At 53.8% G+C, this 16540-nt stretch overlaps 4 protein-coding genes across 4 annotated transcripts; 3 read left to right on the forward strand and 1 right to left on the reverse strand.

Annotated features, from left to right (window-relative positions):
• Positions 1-514: 514 nt before the first annotated feature.
• PG985_009983 (uncharacterized protein) lies at positions 515-2168 on the forward strand (the record flags this gene model as incomplete). Its single annotated transcript, XM_066829751.1, has 3 exons — positions 515-832; positions 913-1956; positions 2085-2168. The coding sequence occupies 3 exons, from the start codon at positions 515-517 to the stop codon at positions 2166-2168; spliced, it is 1446 nt and encodes a 481-aa protein (XP_066682141.1).
• Positions 2169-6929: 4761 nt separating this feature from the next.
• PG985_009984 (universal stress protein family domain-containing protein) lies at positions 6930-7338 on the forward strand (the record flags this gene model as incomplete). Its single annotated transcript, XM_066829752.1, is given in 2 exon segments — positions 6930-7165; positions 7185-7338. The coding sequence occupies 2 exon segments, from the start codon at positions 6930-6932 to the stop codon at positions 7336-7338; spliced, it is 390 nt and encodes a 129-aa protein (XP_066682142.1).
• Positions 7339-8413: 1075 nt separating this feature from the next.
• On the forward strand, positions 8414-9755 carry PG985_009985 (universal stress protein; the record flags this gene model as incomplete). Its single annotated transcript, XM_066829753.1, has 2 exons — positions 8414-8833; positions 9051-9755. 2 exons carry the CDS (start codon positions 8414-8416, stop codon positions 9753-9755), a joined length of 1125 nt encoding a protein of 374 aa, XP_066682143.1.
• A 2058-nt stretch (positions 9756-11813) lies between these two features.
• On the reverse strand, positions 11814-13517 carry PG985_009986 (uncharacterized protein; the record flags this gene model as incomplete). The annotated part of the gene is made up of 3 exons (XM_066829754.1): positions 11814-12083; positions 12188-13319; positions 13417-13517. The coding sequence occupies 3 exons, from the start codon at positions 13515-13517 to the stop codon at positions 11814-11816; spliced, it is 1503 nt and encodes a 500-aa protein (XP_066682144.1).
• Positions 13518-16540: the final 3023 nt, after the last annotated feature.

The following is a 16540-nucleotide window of genomic DNA, read 5'->3' on the forward strand; positions in this document are numbered from 1 at the left end:
GTACTTGCTTGATACGGCAGACGACGGTGGAGACTGTCGGACTCATGTACTTGAAAATTATTACGAATTTAATGGCATACAAAGTCTAAATAATAAGCAGGCGATGCTATAAACCATACACTCGGGCAAGGAATATCTAGATGCTGGTCCGGGGAATACGAAGGGAGTGCAGCTCATTATGATTCATCCAGGCTAAGATCTTGTGATCGCTTCAGCGCAGCGCAGTTTGCGGGTGCTTTACATAAGGTATGCAACTGTACCAAGACTTTTTTTTCTGCTTTGGAGGGGTCGATAGGAAGGAACCCCGCACTACTCTCTTACCTGGTACATACAGAATAGCAGGCACTACTCTGTTTGGGCACACAAGTCCAGCGCCCCACTTAATCGTCAAATTCTCCCGCCCACACATATTTTCCCTTCTAACCTCCACAGTCTATCAACGCCCGTCGCTGCTGTCACATCACATACATCGCTAGCAGCCAGCAGCAGCAGCAGCAGCAGCACATACGTCAAGATGAGCGCCTTTCAAAACGGCGAACAGCGCCCGATGCGCTCCATGGAAGTCGACAGCGATGTCGAGGAGGAGGCCCTGGTCAACGACTACAAGGAGCAAGTCCAATACGAAGATGGCATTGGCGAGGACCTCGAGCGAACCAGCTCGTTCGGCATGGCCGCCCAGACCGACGACATCCAGTCGAGACTCGTCGCCGCCGCCCAGCCTCTGGACTTCTCCGCTCCCCTTGAAGTCAAGTTCCAGAGCTACGATGCCTACTGCAACCTGTTCCACTTCATCCTGAACTCGGAAGGCCCGGTTGATCTGGAGCCCCCTTCGGTCAGTTAACCCGGCTCCTCGCCCTGATCCTGCACGATGATGCCCATCCAAAGGTCTTTGCTAACGCGCGCCAACTACAGTACTACTGGGCTTGGGATGTCATCGACGAGTTCATCTACCAGTTCAACTCCTTCTCTTCCTACAGAATGAGACTGGCCAGACAGCCCCGAGACAACGAAGAAGAACGCCAGATCCTGCGCGAGAACCCGAATACCTGGGGCTGCTATAGTGTGCTTAACGTGCTGTACTCCCTGATCCAGCGGTCTCAGATCACCGAGCAGCTTGCCGCCATGAAGCGCAATGAGGACCCCATGGCCGTCGCTGGCGATTACGGATCTAAGAACCTGTATCGCATGCTGGGCTACTTCTCCATCATTGGTCTCCTCCGAGTCCACTGCCTGCTCGGTGACTTCAGCCTCGCCTTGAAGACCCTCGACGACATCGAGTTGAACAAGAAGGCCATGTTCGCCCGCGTCATGGCCGCTCACTTCACCACCTACTACTACGTGGGCTTCTCCTACATGATGATGCACCGCTACGCCGATGCCATCCGCATGTTCAGCCACATCCTCATCTATGTGTCTCGTACCAAGAACTTCCAGAAGAACGCCCAGTACGATTCCATCACCAAGAAGAACGACCAGATGTACGCCTTGATCGCCATCTGCGTCGCCTTCCACCCCACGCGTCTGGATGACACCATCCACACTGCTCTGCGTGAGAAGTACGGCGACCAGCTCGTCAAGCTGCAGCGCGGTGGCCCCGAGGCTCTTCCCATCTTCGAGGAGCTCTTCCGCGCCGCCTGCCCCAAGTTCATCTCGCCCGTTCCCCCGGATTTCGAGAACCCCGAGGCCAACGTCGACCCCATTGACCACCACCTGGGCATCTTCATGGACGAGGTCAAGACCAACATGTTCAACCCCACCGTCAAGTCCTACCTGCGCCTCTACACAACCATGGATCTTAAGAAGCTCGCTGGTTTCCTAGAGGTCCAGCCCGAGGAGCTCCGTTCTTACCTGTTGGTCAACAAGCAGCGAGCTAGGCAATTGCGCTGGACTGACCAGGGCGGTTTGCTGGACGGAGAATGGGTCAACGTTAGCGATCTTGATTACGCTATGCAAGGAGTACGTATACATGCAACCCCCCATCTCACCCCTTCCCATTCCATCTCCCATGTTGTATCGAGACGGCATAAGCTTTACGTGTAACTGTCAAGCTTTTTGTACCGCAATTGACTAACGGCATCCTACAGGACTTGATCCACATCTCAGAGGCCAAGGTCGGACGCAAGCTGGTAGACTGGTATCTGCGCAACCTTGCCCGCACATACAACTAGAAGCAGGGCAACCTCGACGAAACACATCAATCAATCGCCAGGCCAGCAACTTGATGACACCAAGTCGCGTATTGCTGGCCAATGGAATCTCGTAAGGACGGATGGATCCATGGATGGGCTTTGCGCAGGTTTCTTTCTTAACTTGCATTGCATAGGCGTCACGGGAATTGCTGTTTATACTCTGGCCGTGTACCATCAGCGACGGGCCTGGGGATAAGGTCGCACAGGAAAAGCTGGTTCCGGGGTGACGAGACATTTTATCTTCATGTGCGTACAAGAACGGCTACGCGGCATGGGAAAGGGGGAGGAAGAAAAGAGAATAGCCGGCTCCTGCTCTGGAGACCGATAGAGCCCGAATGAGATATGTTGGTTCATGACGCTAAATCACAAACCAAGGCAGCTCATCGTGCCACTAACCGGTGGGACGAGGCTTCTCAATTGGTTCGTTAATCTACAAATATAGTAAAGCAATCCTGAGCCAAGATAATCGCCCACGTCACGAGGATGTTGAGCTGTGCTACGACGAGCCTACCTCCCTGTAGAAGGAGGTAAGACTGATGTGTTATACTGAGCGAGTCAGATGATTGTCAGTAAGCAGTGAGGCTGCAGCTTGCCAAGAGTTGCTGCATCGAGCGTTGAGCTATGCTACCGTGCATGAGTATATTGATGCTAGATGCTTTGGTGTGAGGTGAGGTGGCACAATTGTACGCTCTCCAGGTGATTTCTGGTAACATGTTCGTTCTGCAGGAAGTGCCACAGAGTCGCTATGGCATCAAAACTGTAACCTTGGCACGGACAATGGACGGAAACATATCCCTTGACTTGGCGTTGTTGTTCATGGGGATGAGGCGAGGTTGACGAGTCCGGCCACCGGCCATCATGCCGTGTTGGTGGTGGCGGACTTGCCCGGTGTGTTGCAGTAAGTAATGGTATTACCTACATGAAGTGCCCAATAACACTGCATCCTACCTGGCCTGCTGGCCCGGCCCCGCTCCTGTGATTTTTCCTACCTATTTCATCGATCGGCATTGGTCCAGAAAGTGGAAAGTACCTAGCTGTACTCACCTAGGCGCTGGTGCTGTAACCCCTCCACCCCACTTCCGCTCCGCTCAAAGAGGCCAGGCCTGGCTAGGTGCTGGGAAACGAGGAAACCTAGGCCGAGAGCTGCAAAGCTAGCTCTCTACCTGTCCCCTCCAGGAGCCCCTTTTGAAGCAAGAGAGGGCAATTCGACACCAAACTAGACGTTCAAACCATCATCTCACATACGGTAGACCGACCGGTGACGGGGTCCCCGCCCGCAACGCGTGGCCTCCTTGGTCCGGAACAACGGTTAGAAAAAGAATACTCTTGTTCGGATCTGGTTGCCGTGCTGAACTCTGAGGGCTGGAGCGACCCGAGCCGTCTTAGCCGTTGCAAACGAGCGCAGCGGGCGAGCTGGGCCTGCCTCTTACCCCGAAAGGAAGGGCAAGCTTGGAGGGGGACTTCGCTTCTGTTTCACCGCACCGCGAAAAAGCTGCTCCTGGGTAGCGAATGCACGGTGGTGGTCTGCAGACACCCAGGCATGTCAAGCTAGGTATGTAGATGAACGTGCGTGTACTTTTCCCCAATGCCGTGTCTGTCAATTGCTACAGTACATACACCTTCTACTGTGGCTTCGTCCGAATGCTAGCTAGGTGTAAGTAAGTGCATTAGGTAGCCGCCTGCGTCCATGGGTCATCAAATGGGAGGATTCAATCTTATCATATAGGTTTGTGTCGTCATAACACATAACATGTGATTTGGTGGGCTGTTGCTCCGTTGGCTAGGGAAGCATTGAGCTATTTCAATAGCATAACTATTAGATAAAGCCTTCTGCCTCTTGCTATATAGTAGGTTGCTTGAACCTCCCGTCTCTCTATTAACATACATACTTCAGTTGTACATACTCGTATGCTACCTAACTGCCACTTGACAGAACTTACCAGACAGAGTTTTGGCGCCGGTTGCGTGGGATGATTGCTTGAAATTCACATGGCAGAGGGCCGGCAATGCGGGTCGCCGCGTGCAGAGCAGCAAGGTATGTAAATTGACCCTAGGAAATAAAGACCAGAGACGTTCCCCCGACACACGCTGCAATGCTGTGCGATGACTTGGCAACTTTTATTTCGCAGCGCTGCCAAGCCTGCCAAGGATGCCCATGTGTACCGCTACCCAGCTCAGCTCTCCTCTGGGTGGCTTTGGCCCGCCTCCCCCAAAGTACCGTATACCATGCAGCCATCTGCGACGTCGATAAGCGCGGTGTACGAATTACGAAATGGAGGTTGGCTTGGAGAAAGGGCGGAGGAGAGAAATGACAGCCACAGGCGGCAGGATGATGCGATATCCAAAAGGACCATCCATGAAGACTGGGGCAGCAGCCGCGGCAGCAGCAGCAGCAACTGGTGAATTCGACCGAACCCCCGTCCGTCAGCCCTGATGCCCCACGGGCCTAATACGGGAGGACTTTTTGTGATACGCCCCAGCCGTGAACATCTCTCTGCCTCGCTCAGCGGCAGTGCGCACCCACGGGTTCCGTCCACGGTGACAACGATTGACCATGGGGGAGGTGCTTCCCTATTCGGCCGGAGCCTCAGACACAAGAGAGGACGGGACCATGGACTGACAACTGCCTGCCCCAGCTCGTTGGGCTGCACATCTGCCGCCCAGGCTCTATTAGCCTCTTGGCTGTTTTCCCTCCTGGTGCATGTAGGTAGGTAGTCTGTTTCGATCTGTCCTGTCCCATCCTCACAACTCCCCCTCCGCATCGGGCCACACCCAACATTCTTGGCATCACAAACATGAAAAAGAGTACATGTACCGAAACGTACAGGAATTGGGCAATCCTCGTCTCGCGCGCATCTCTGCCCCCAGCTTGCTCCCTCTTTGCCCTCGCTCGCAATCACAATCCATGAACTCCATCAGCAGCCGCCGTATGAGAATCTGCGGCCCTTGATTCCCCACTAGCTCCTCACTTTCTGGCCTTGGCTTTTGGGCTCCGCGTGAATGTGCTGTGCTTTTTCCTCTTCCCTGAACTTTTTACATAAAGGGAGGTCATACCGACCCCATCTAGGTCCCGTCCCCCGTAAGACACTGTCTGAGTACAAGCTTTCCTAAGCTTTTTTGAAGCCTCCTGCTTGACTCACCTCTTGTCTGCTGTGCAAGTAAGAGATAGCAAAAAAAGTATTCGGAAACCCACCCCCTCGGGCGCCTTGGCTGCTGCTACCCAAGCTACCCTGTTTTTATTTTTTGCAGCTCCCGGCCGGATCTCAGACATCGGGAAGGCAGAAAAAAGAGACAAGACAAGTTGACGACATCTCCATCCACCCCAGGCCCGTTTGTAACCGGATTTCTGCGTGTTATCGGATCGACATTTAGCGGCCGCCCGTAGAGAGGAAGAAGGGAGAACGCAGCAGGGGAAAGAGCGCTTGCTTTGTCTTCCAATCTTTTAGTGTCCCAGCCGGCCAAATCACATCACATCATTATTATCCCACATCATTCGCAGCGCAGGGACTACTGTCGCACAAACATCGAAAGATTCCTGGCAAAAGCATACATATCTGCCTGCGCTCTTGCGCGAACGTGGTGGTCCCGAGAAATCTGACTGGCTCTGCCTCGAGCCTGGGACGTGCAGATAAGGTCGGCATTGGCGAACAGCTCACCGCATCGACCTCCCCCGGAAGCGACCTTCTTCGGTTCCTTGCAGCAGCATTTTGTCATTTTTGTTACTTTTTGAACCAATACCCTCACTCTCTCTCCCGTCTCATAAGAGAAGAAGAAGGGAACCCAGGCGAACGATAGGGAAAGCGGGAAGAAGCAAAAAACAGCTGATAAAAGTAAGTGAAAGTCAACCGCGCATTGGATCATCAATCCCAGGCAGCAACAAGCACAGCAAACCAACATTACATATATGTACATAACGTACATGTATGCACGCACATACATACCTTACCTACATGACATACCTACCTACCTTGCCCAACCTAACAATCCCGGGCCTGGTTCAATCTGATTGATAGCACTCTCAAGGACCCCTGGCAGCCTTGGCTTATCGTTGATTTCTCGAGGTAGCTGTAACCCTGTCAGCTCGCTTTGGTTCCGGGGAGGGTGTCGAGCTCGACCGACCCTAGGTTTACTACATACTACAATTACGGTGGTTGCCCCCGGCCCAGGTCTGGTCCATTGAGTCCGTCCCCAGTCTCAGGCTTTGTTCGTCCGACGCTTCAACCCATTATCCCACATTGTCATCGCCCAACGGCAGCTCCCAACTTTCGCCAACAATAACCGCCCGACTCTTGCCCCGAGGAGAGGGAAAGAGAGAAAGCAAGAGAGGTGCAAGAAAGAGAGAAAGAGAGAGAGAGACTTGCGGCGTCCATCGACCCAAGCCTCCCTAAAGTCAAAATCCAGTCACGAGCGCACCTGCCTGCCCCGCCGCGAGAGCCACCCATTGTTTACCTGCCTACCTACCTTGAGAGTCACTGCGCCCTAGCCTTAGCCCAAAGCTCGATCGTGAGCTTCACCCTTTACATTCCTACCAAATGTTGGCCTATGCGAATTTGCCTCCTCCGCCCTCTTCTTGAGGCAACGTGAGTCAGGTACAGATTGAAACGAACACACAAACCAACAACTCTTGTATATTAGTCGATTATCACTACAACACCCAACCGCCACGCCCACTCCCGACAGATATATCGACTTATTCGAGATCCTACCCGAGCCGCAGCCGCAGCAGCGCCATCGTCCACCATGTCGCGAGTCGCCACCCCCGTGCAGAGTCCTGCGAGCGAGGTCTCGCCTAGATCGCAACCCACGCCGCGACGGAGAGACTATTTCGACGATGTCGGCCGCCAGGCGTCCCAGCCAAGCACCCCAAACAATGCCCACGAGAGCAATGGCGAGTCCTCATCGAGGGCAGAAGTCAAAGACGACACGAGCGCTAGCAGCATTTCGACGCCCGGCAACGAGACTGTCCCTCAGCCCCGGTGCGGAAACCGCCCCTAGTCCCGGCAGTAGCGGCCCTGGCCCATTGTCTAGGAAGCCATCGGTCTCCAGCGTCAGTTTCCGGCAGCCTCACAACCCCAAGCTGCCGCAAGGATTGAAGAAGCCCCATGGCAGCAGCAGAATTCGGGATGCATCGCCTCCGCATCGTCGGTGAGTTACTAAATTTTCTATTGTCGTCATCGCCTTTGCTGTTGTTGCCGAACCTTTTCTTTCTCCATCTCCGCGAACCCCTCTTCATTCGTGCCCAATCATCGTCTCTTTGACAAGGTCACACTGCAATACTCAATTAAGAGGTTGTTGTCGCGTTGTTGCTGGGGAGGAGGGTCTGTTCTGCTCTTATGTCGCTATTTGCATGCGGCAAGTTTCGAGCTCAAGATCAGCCCAAACGACGTCGAATGGTGTTAGCATCCCGCGGGATGACCCTTGATCGGGCCATAACTGCGCGACGCTGCAACTGCGGCCCGCTATGGCCTCGACTCAAGAGAATTGGAGCTCTGCTTTTAGCTCCTCTGGAGGGGTTAGCTGCAAGAACGAGAGCCACTCCTGGGGGTTCGTCCCTCCAGCATCGTGTCGTGAGGGGTGCATCACATGGCACACCACACACAAGCGAGGACAAGCCATTCAGCGTGTACCTGCACCCAGATGCGGCATCCCTCACGTGCCGTTGCCGGGGATGGGCTCCTCCACGCCGTTTGGATCGTGGGGATGGACGAACGGTGTGTCCTCGGACGCCTATTCGCCCTGGACTGAGACGTCATCTCGACTCGCATCCACGGGGTCCTCGGGGGCTGCATCGCCTGCCGTTAGACTCCAGCTTATGCTTGCTGCAATGCTGGTTGCAGATTTACCAATACCTACACCCTTCGGGCTGCCTCTTGAATAAAAGCCCCCTCGACCCCAGATAGTCTTCGCTTGGCACTCGATGGTTCCCCGCCAATCCCAGCCTGCCCCTCTCTGAGTTTGACTCAGCGCTTGGCGATCCTTTTCGTTTCCCACCACTGCCAATCCATTGGGTTGTAACCACTCCAACGAGGTTTCGCAAAACATCTGACGATTGTCGACCTCCGACCTGCCGCCAAGCCAATTTCACCTCCTTGCACCCACTTTCCCCCGACCGGCTCAGTGGCTGGTCTTCCCAAGCTATCATCGTTACATTACCTCTTCGTGTTCTGAACCCAGCATTTCCCATTTCCTTCCCATCCGCATGCTTGCGCGATTTCGCCTGTTCGATGGCTGCCGACACGCTGACACATTCGCCTTCCCCGCATAGATTTCAACAGCATGTTGGATTCGACAATATCGCCTCTAATGAACCGCCGACAAAAGAGAATCCAATATCGCTGACCCTCAATTTCCGGCATGACGGGTACCAGAAGACCAGGAGCAGTCGCACCTTCATGGTCGGCGTGGACGACAACTCGTATTCCGACCACGCCCTGCAGTGGCTACTGGACGAACTTGTCGATGACGGAGACGAGATAGTGTGTGTCCGTGTCATCGAGACCCAAGTGCGGCCAACAGACAAGTCGTACCAGGATGCCGCCAAACAATTGATGCAGCATATTCAGTCGAAGAATATCAAAGATTTGGCAATATCGCTTGTGGTGGAATATGCTGTTGGAAAACTGCACAACACGTTCCAGTCCTTCGTAAGTTGCGGCGCATTGTTTCCCTTTCCCATGCTGGCTGCGACAGGCTTATACCCATGGAATGCCATTGCAATCCTGGCTTGGCTTGGCGGGGACCTCCTCGGTTGCTGATGCAGAGTGGTCGGGTCACACAGCGCAGTTGGTGCGGCTTGAACGAGCGGGCAGTCGCAAAGTATTGACAGAACGTTGGACCTTTTGTTGACCTGCTTCCTTCCAGATCGCGATACACGAGCCGTCTATGTTAATCGTTGGCACTAAAGGTCGGTCCCTGGATAGTGTACAAGGATTCTTTAGTAGCTACAACAGCTTCTCGAAATACTGCCTCCAGTATTCGCCCGTGCCTGTCGTAGTAGTTAGGCCCAACGAGAAGCGCGAGAAGAAGAAGGCCAAGCGAGCGCAAGACCCCAGCCGTCACAGCTATTTGAGCATATTAGCCGGTCAAAAACACGAAGCGGATAGCGACAACAACAGCATTTACGAGCTCGAACCCAGCATCGCGCCCGACGAAGAAGCCCACCGTGTCGCCGTCGCCGTCGGCTTGCCTGCCGCATTCGATCCCACGATCAAACCCCTCGACGTCAACGCAATACTTGCCCGGAGCGGTGGTAGGCGTGCGCCAACTCCGACCCCAGAGCCTGCTTCCATGCTCGACCCGACTGCTCGAACCTCAGGGCCTCTGGAAGCCGTCACTAAGGAAACAGGTGACCCGAGCCCAGATCCCAGCCCAGACAGCGAGGGAGAGGATTCGGAGTATGAGGAAGTGTTTGACGTGACCAGTGGTGAAGAAGCACTTAAGAAGGAGCGATTGCATAAGATGGAGTCCAACGAAGGTGCGGCACTCAAGGTGATGCAAAGCCGGAAAATGAGCACAGAGTCGATCGACGACGACGACGAAGGGGGCGCTAAGACAGGAAACGGGTAAGACAAATGGGAGCAAATTTACTTGAGGATGTGCGACAACACTGGGGACGTTCCATTCTGAACCGGCAAACAAACCTGCCATGTCCGGTTGAGTGCAGATGTCACTTCCCATGGCCTTTTCTTGCATGACTATTGAAACAGACGACTACAGCGGAAACGAGGAAGTTGGTTGGAGGAGAGATGGAAGACGCTATTCACGAATATTTGCTTGGTAGTCATGCTTTTTTTTTCTGAGCGAGGATAGTGAGGAAGGGCTTTTGAAGCCACATACACCAAAGCGTTGCGTTGCTTGCTACTTTCTGGACGGTGTTCCACAGCGTGCTTGTCTGTGGCCGGATCTGGCCACGCCATGATTGACCGGTTCGGACAGATCGGGGGTTGGCATTGGTCCCTCTTCTCAGGTTGTGTATAGATGTAGCAGTAGTGGCTGCTGCTGCAATACAAAAGATATCCCATCTCGCAAATGAAGTGTTTTTCTGTTTTTCATTGCTGTTGTACTAGGGGACTCGCGGCATGTCGGTTGTCTCAGTGAATGCAATGCACTCGGCTCAGTCAGATGTACTCGCTGCCCAAGGATGGCTTTTGACCACTATGGAGTATATGCACCAATGCGATGAGCTGCCTCATATAAAACAAGATAACATCAGAGTCGTCCAGCCCTTAAGCTTTGGTTTCGCAATCAAATGGATATCTCCTGCTTTCCGAGGGATGCTTCTGTCGCAAGTTCGAGGCCGTCTACGGCTAATATTAGATTACATGCCCAGGTGCATGGCCAGCAAAAGTAATGGCATCTGGTACTGTTTGGTTAATGGATAGTGTTGGATATGAACAGAGGAGTCTTTTGAAATTGAAAAGAGAGTATTGCTATCGATACGTAGAGGTTGACAAGAATGCAAAAAGAGAAATTGCTTGACGCTATTGTAGCTCCCATACGGGGAATCGAACCCCGAGCTCCGCGGTGAAAACGCGGTATGTTAGCCGTTACACTATATGGGATTTGACCGAGAAGCTTTCTGGCTCATATGAATTCTGTATCGTAGACCACACTATATCCACAACATACTATTTCCAAAAAAAAGAATTCTATCTTACAATGCATCAATACTGCACCACCAGATTTCCGAAAATATTGTATCCGTCGCCTCCAGCTTTGGCCGTGGATAATCCAATTGCGTGACGGACAATTGGGCAACCAGAACATGGTACAATTGTATCTACCTACCTACCTACCTACCTACATAGTCGCATCCTCGTAATATACGTTGCCTGTCCTATCCTCCAGTCCAGCAAACCATTTGCGCACCAGTCGTTTTGTCGGCACTGTCGTTTCCAGTTGTTGTCAGCTTGCTGCTGCGGCGCCCAACGCTGGCTACGGCATTTGACAACGACGCCTCTGTACCGATCCTACCAAGCTATCGGTCACCAATCCTATCGAAATGGATCTTCGTCACAATTTTTAATTGCGACAATGGATAAACAAGTGAACAATCACGCGTGTAGACCACGGAGCGCTGACTTAGATACCGTTTTTCTACCTTGAAATAATTACTAACTGAATAGTATGCATTGGGATGTTCACAAGCAACGGGAATTCTAAAGAAGCTTGATTTGAATGATCTCTGTTACATTCTTCCACCCCCAAAAGCCAGCCAGATGATGGCTGCTGCTCCCGTCTGCCAGTCTAGATAAGGTAACTAACTATATATATACATTGATGAGTATTTGTACAACCACTACCACCGCCATATCCCCCAGTTTCTCCCATGAAATCATGGGGAACCAAGAACCAACAAAAAAAACCATATTAATCAGCCCTGCCGTCCGTCCCAATGCGCCACCGCTATGAATGCTGCTTGTCGCAGCAGTAGAAAAAAGAGAAGATGGGAACAAAAGAAAACCACCCAATGTAACCAAGCCACTGACCGATGATGCCCTCCCCCGTATATATCAAGTACACACACCACTATATAAAGTTCGACTCCTCCGAGTAATGAGATTCATAGCTCATCCGATCGCGGTGATAAACGTCTCCTGTTCGTAGCACAAAAAATTCAACAAATCAGTCCAAGCGGCTCATTCGGACATCGAGGTACGCACCCAGCACGGAATGCTCGCTCTCGGACCGCGCGTGGTCCTTGTTGGCGGCGGCCGCGACTCTGGCCAGGTGTTGCTGTTGCTGGTGCTGCTGCACCGAGTTGGACCACGGCGGCTTAACGGGGATCCGCAGGTTGACGCCGTCCTCGTGGTCGGCCGCCACAATCGTCGTCACGGGCGTCTCCTCCACCATGACCCCCGGGTACTTGTACCCGTAGGGTGGAGCTGCCGCGGGCTGTGGCCCGTGTTTTGCTCCTCGACAATCACGTGGAGGGGTCCGCCGTCGGCAGCGTTGTTGCTGTTGTTCATCAAGGTGAGTTGCTCTCCACGTTGGTCGACCGTTTGCTGCTGTTGTTGCTGGCTCTTGGACCATTTAGCCTCCTGCTCCGACTGGCACAGCTCGCGAAGAAGAGCGGCGCCCTCGTCCCGATCCTCCTCGTTGTCGATCGATAGACCCCAGGCGCGCAGAAAATTAGCCTCGCCCCGGTAGTTCCTATGCAGCCAGAGGCGCTCCTCGCGGGTGTGCCTCGTCGTTTTCGCCACTCCGATCTTAGGGTTAACCACCAGTGAGACTGTAGGGCGATTCAGCGACGATGACCGCGTCAGAGAAGAAACCTGGCCGGTCTGGCCTGGGACAGGTAGTGGCGCAGCGGAGGGTTGTTGTTGGGCTGGCGTCTTCGCCGTCGCCGTCGTAGGTCGCTGCTGCTGCTGCTGCTGCTGCTGCTCCCCCATGGATAAAACCTGGGAGATGGCGGGTAGAGGTCCAGAAGGCGGAGGGTGGCTCGGAGGCGGATAGGTTCTGGCGGAGGAACTCGATTCGATGCGTGATGTCGCTGGCTGTCTCGCGTAAATGTCGTCTGTCTCGCCGTCCGACTCGGACGGCGTGCTGTTGGGGAAAGGTCTCCATTTTAAGCGACCGGCTGCTGTGTTGGATCTCGAGAGGTCCCTCGAGCGGTCTTTGATGTCGGCCACAGATCGAGACCGCCTCAAACCATGGTCGGGCGAATCGTTGGACGAGACGCTCGAACTGGGAGAGACCGGGTTGCAGGCAAAAGGGTTAGCAGCAGGGGAGAACATGGCAGCCGACCCCCGGGTGTTCGAGGAAGATCCAGTCAAGGGCGGGGAGAAGGCCGATTCTCCATTTGATGCATCCGAATGCAAGGGGGACAGCATCCTTTGGTGAGCAGCAGGGATCTGCACAGGGGCCGGCGGCTTGCCTTTTGTCTGACCACCGATGTTGAGCGGCGGCGGGCTCAACATGGAACTCGTTGCCGAGAGCGGCGGGGACGGAAGTTGTTTGTCCTGGCTGTGGTCTTGAGACGTCCGGTCGGGAGATGACGCAGGCAGGTCCGGGGGAGGCACGGTGAACCATTGTGTGACCGGGCGCTCTTCCGTGATTGTTGGAGGAGGGTCACTGATACGCGCACCGCCCAAATGAATGATTTCCGCCGGCTCATGTTTGCTGGTGTTGCTGGAAAACAGCAATGGTTAGTAAAAGGGAGAAGATAAAGTCCATGGGTATGATATTGGAAGAAAAAGACGCTCCGGGCTCATACTGAATCACATACTTGGCCGTGGCGGCACTGGGAGCACTGTTGCTGTTGTTGTTGTTGTTGTTGTGCCATCTCATCCATTTGGACCGTTGGCTTGGCTCTCTTGCAAGCGGCATCTTGTCTTGGGTGCGGGTATTAGTCGAAGAGCCTCTGGGCGACAACGATGCTGAACACAGACTTGTCGGGCTGGTCGATCTTCAAGTCGAAGAGACGTAGTCGTAGGTCGAAGTGGGCGGGCAGCACAGAAGACGGGAAAGGGAACGGGCGTCCGGCGGGAGTTTAAAGAAATAGATGCATGGAATCGAAAGATTGGCATGGGTTCTTGTTCCTTGACGGGTTCTGGTCGCCAATGGCGCGGCTTGGCGGAGCTCCCGTAGACGGCTATGTCGCTCCAGAGTGGGGGATGGGGACTGGGATAGCGACTGGGACTAGGATGGGGACCCAGGAAGCCGGCAGGGCAGGGCCTGGATATGACGGGCCAATCAACCTCAAACCCAGCTAAGAAACTGTCATGACAAGATGAATTCACGAGATGCCAAGCCATAAAAGGAGGCCGCTGAGCATGGGGAGTCATGTGTGGCGGTCCTACCACCCGTGCCAACCAGAGCCTGTTGAATAGGGTTACTGTAATAGTCAGGCGTTCTATACCCAAGCATGCATCATCGCAAGCCACGATTGAGATGCTGCGATCTTGCTTTTTGGGCCATCACTTTTAGTCTTATTGGCATGGGGGTCAGGCTAGGCGATCAGTCTGTCGGCAATGCCCTAAATCGCGGCCGTTGGGCGGCACTACCAAGACTTCGCGTCTTCTACACTCAGGGGCCGGGCCAATAGTCCGTACAGGTAGTCAGCCGGCCGTCATCAATAATTTTCCCGGGCGATCGCAGCCCATGGTTGATTGACAGCAGGTCCATAAGGAGTGCCCATGCCCGGACGGGAATTGCACAGGACTGCGGCGTACATAAAAATGAGCAGATGGTGAACCACAGGTCTGGTTCGGGGCTCCTTGGCGAAAGGAGAAAGGGAAAGGCGGCTCCGCAACCGTTACCCGTGCAAGGTAGGGTACCAGGTTAGGCCAGCTTGTTAAACGTTTGTGGTGTGTTATGTGTGGTCCTTCGGCCAGCTGCGTACGTATGTACATAGGTGCTCTGCCCTTCCAACCAACTCGCCGTCGACAGAGAGTCATGGCCGGCAGAGCAGGTGGTCAATTCGCCCAGGAGCATCGACGGCGATGACGACGATGATGAGGCAGGCGCCGGCCGCTCCCTGCAGAAAAGAAGGCAGAAAATAGAGTATGGGACGAATTCATGCGTTAAGGGGGATAACGCAATGCTGGCAGAGGCGTGTGGGCCAGCTGCGAGCCGCGCTAGTCCCTTGATTTGGCTGTGTTTTTTTCACGAGCACCCGTCTGTGCACGGCGTTTCAGGCCCATTGTGAGCTGAGCGAGAAGCGCAGGACAAGCAAAAACTCTCGAGGTTGACCCTAAAATTGGCGATGAGTGCGAATGCCAGAGCGTCTTGTTTCTCGAATAGGCGCGTGGTAAATGATTTATTTTCGGATTGGGACCTGCTGACTCGCGCTGTCAATCAAAAATGACGAGGGCAGCAAGGGCCGGTGGGGAAGAGCAACTTGACACTTCCTTTTTGCATTGTTCCTTCCATGGAAAGCTTCCAAAGCTTCCCAGCCTACTGCCTATTTCCTTTTTCTTCCACAGCAGGCAACTACCGCCAATCAATTACTCTGTCAGGGTCTGCAATTTGATTCAAGCCACAACTCAGGTGGACCGCACCTCCGTAGCCAATGCCCATGTCATTTGACGGCGAATAAACTTCCCGTCTAATCATAATAAAGAGAGAAAAAAAAACGCATCGGCCAAATTCTGAAAGGTTGCAGTGCTAAGGCAGGCAAGTGATTTGGGCTGCTCCAACTCCTGCAGCGATTCGATGCGGCTGATCCATCCTACCGTGACACCGAGTCCGTGCTCGGGAGGGCCTCCCGAGATTTCCAAGCGGCGCGAGTTACGAGAGGCCAACCACACAGACAGCCGTGTCGCGTGTCGTGGGCCTGGGCCTAACCCTTTGGTGAAATTGGCATGTAGACAGGGCGGTCCAATCCATTGAGCCGAGGCACAGCTGAGTTTGCTCGTTTTTCTGTTTGAGGGTGACTCGTTTCCTCGGCAATTGGGTTGTTTCAAGGGCTGGCAGGTCTTCTCGCTCGAGCGTGTCTCGACTCGACCGGCAGTCAACCGCTACATATCGCGTCTCAGGAGCGCTTATATCACGGACGAGCAAGCATCGTCTAACAATCCGAGCGCCGTGTGGCTAGACCAACCCTTTTACCCATATCAATTTGAGGAGCTGCGGATCATTGGGGGGTCCTTCTTCACGTGGTGTTGCGGTCCAGAAAACCTCATCAATCGAGTGAACTGCTCAGGGCACCTAGCACGCCCTACCCATCTGCAACTGGGCCCTTCGAGCACCACATCACCATGAGCCATCTATAATATGGGTCATGGAGATTGGGAAGTCGGAGGTCCACATTGCGATTCGGGCAGTGCACACGGTCTGCCGAAATTGTCTGCTTCCAGAAGCCGGGACTCCAGGAGTAGGATAACACCCCGATCGGAGATGACATCGGCATTCTATAATTAGATGGCATCTACCAACACGCAAGTTTCTCTGTATCAACTGCCTTTGATCATCGGAGTGGACGTAGGTAGAACACCCGACTATGGTCCAAATGTCCTGTCCAACTGGCTGAGAGAACCTCCACCAGAAAATTGCTGCAGTGATGATCGATGAGGACACGACACACTTTTATCTGATCCTCCTAATCTGATCGGCGACTGTAGATGGAGGCGTGCTAGATTGGATATCCTGCCCAAAGATCTAACGGCCGATGATGTTGTGAGTAGACTACGTAGCTTGGCCCAAGTCAGCCAACCTCTTCCAGGGCTGTTTCCTACTTAAATGTCCCGTGGACGCATCATTTCCACGTGTGATCAAACAATATGTACAGAAACTCGGCACAAAGCGAGGACCCGCTGGCTGTCATGTATGTAGCATCTTCGAAAGGACTGTGTCGCTGGTGCGGATGACGGACCTACATTGCTCGGCTCTTGCGATCGGTGGTCTTTCCA

This window comes from Apiospora marii (assembly GCF_038362585.1).
Source record: "Apiospora marii strain CBS 49790 chromosome Unknown utg000006l_segment0_segment0, whole genome shotgun sequence".
NCBI lineage: Eukaryota > Fungi > Ascomycota > Sordariomycetes > Amphisphaeriales > Apiosporaceae > Apiospora > Apiospora marii.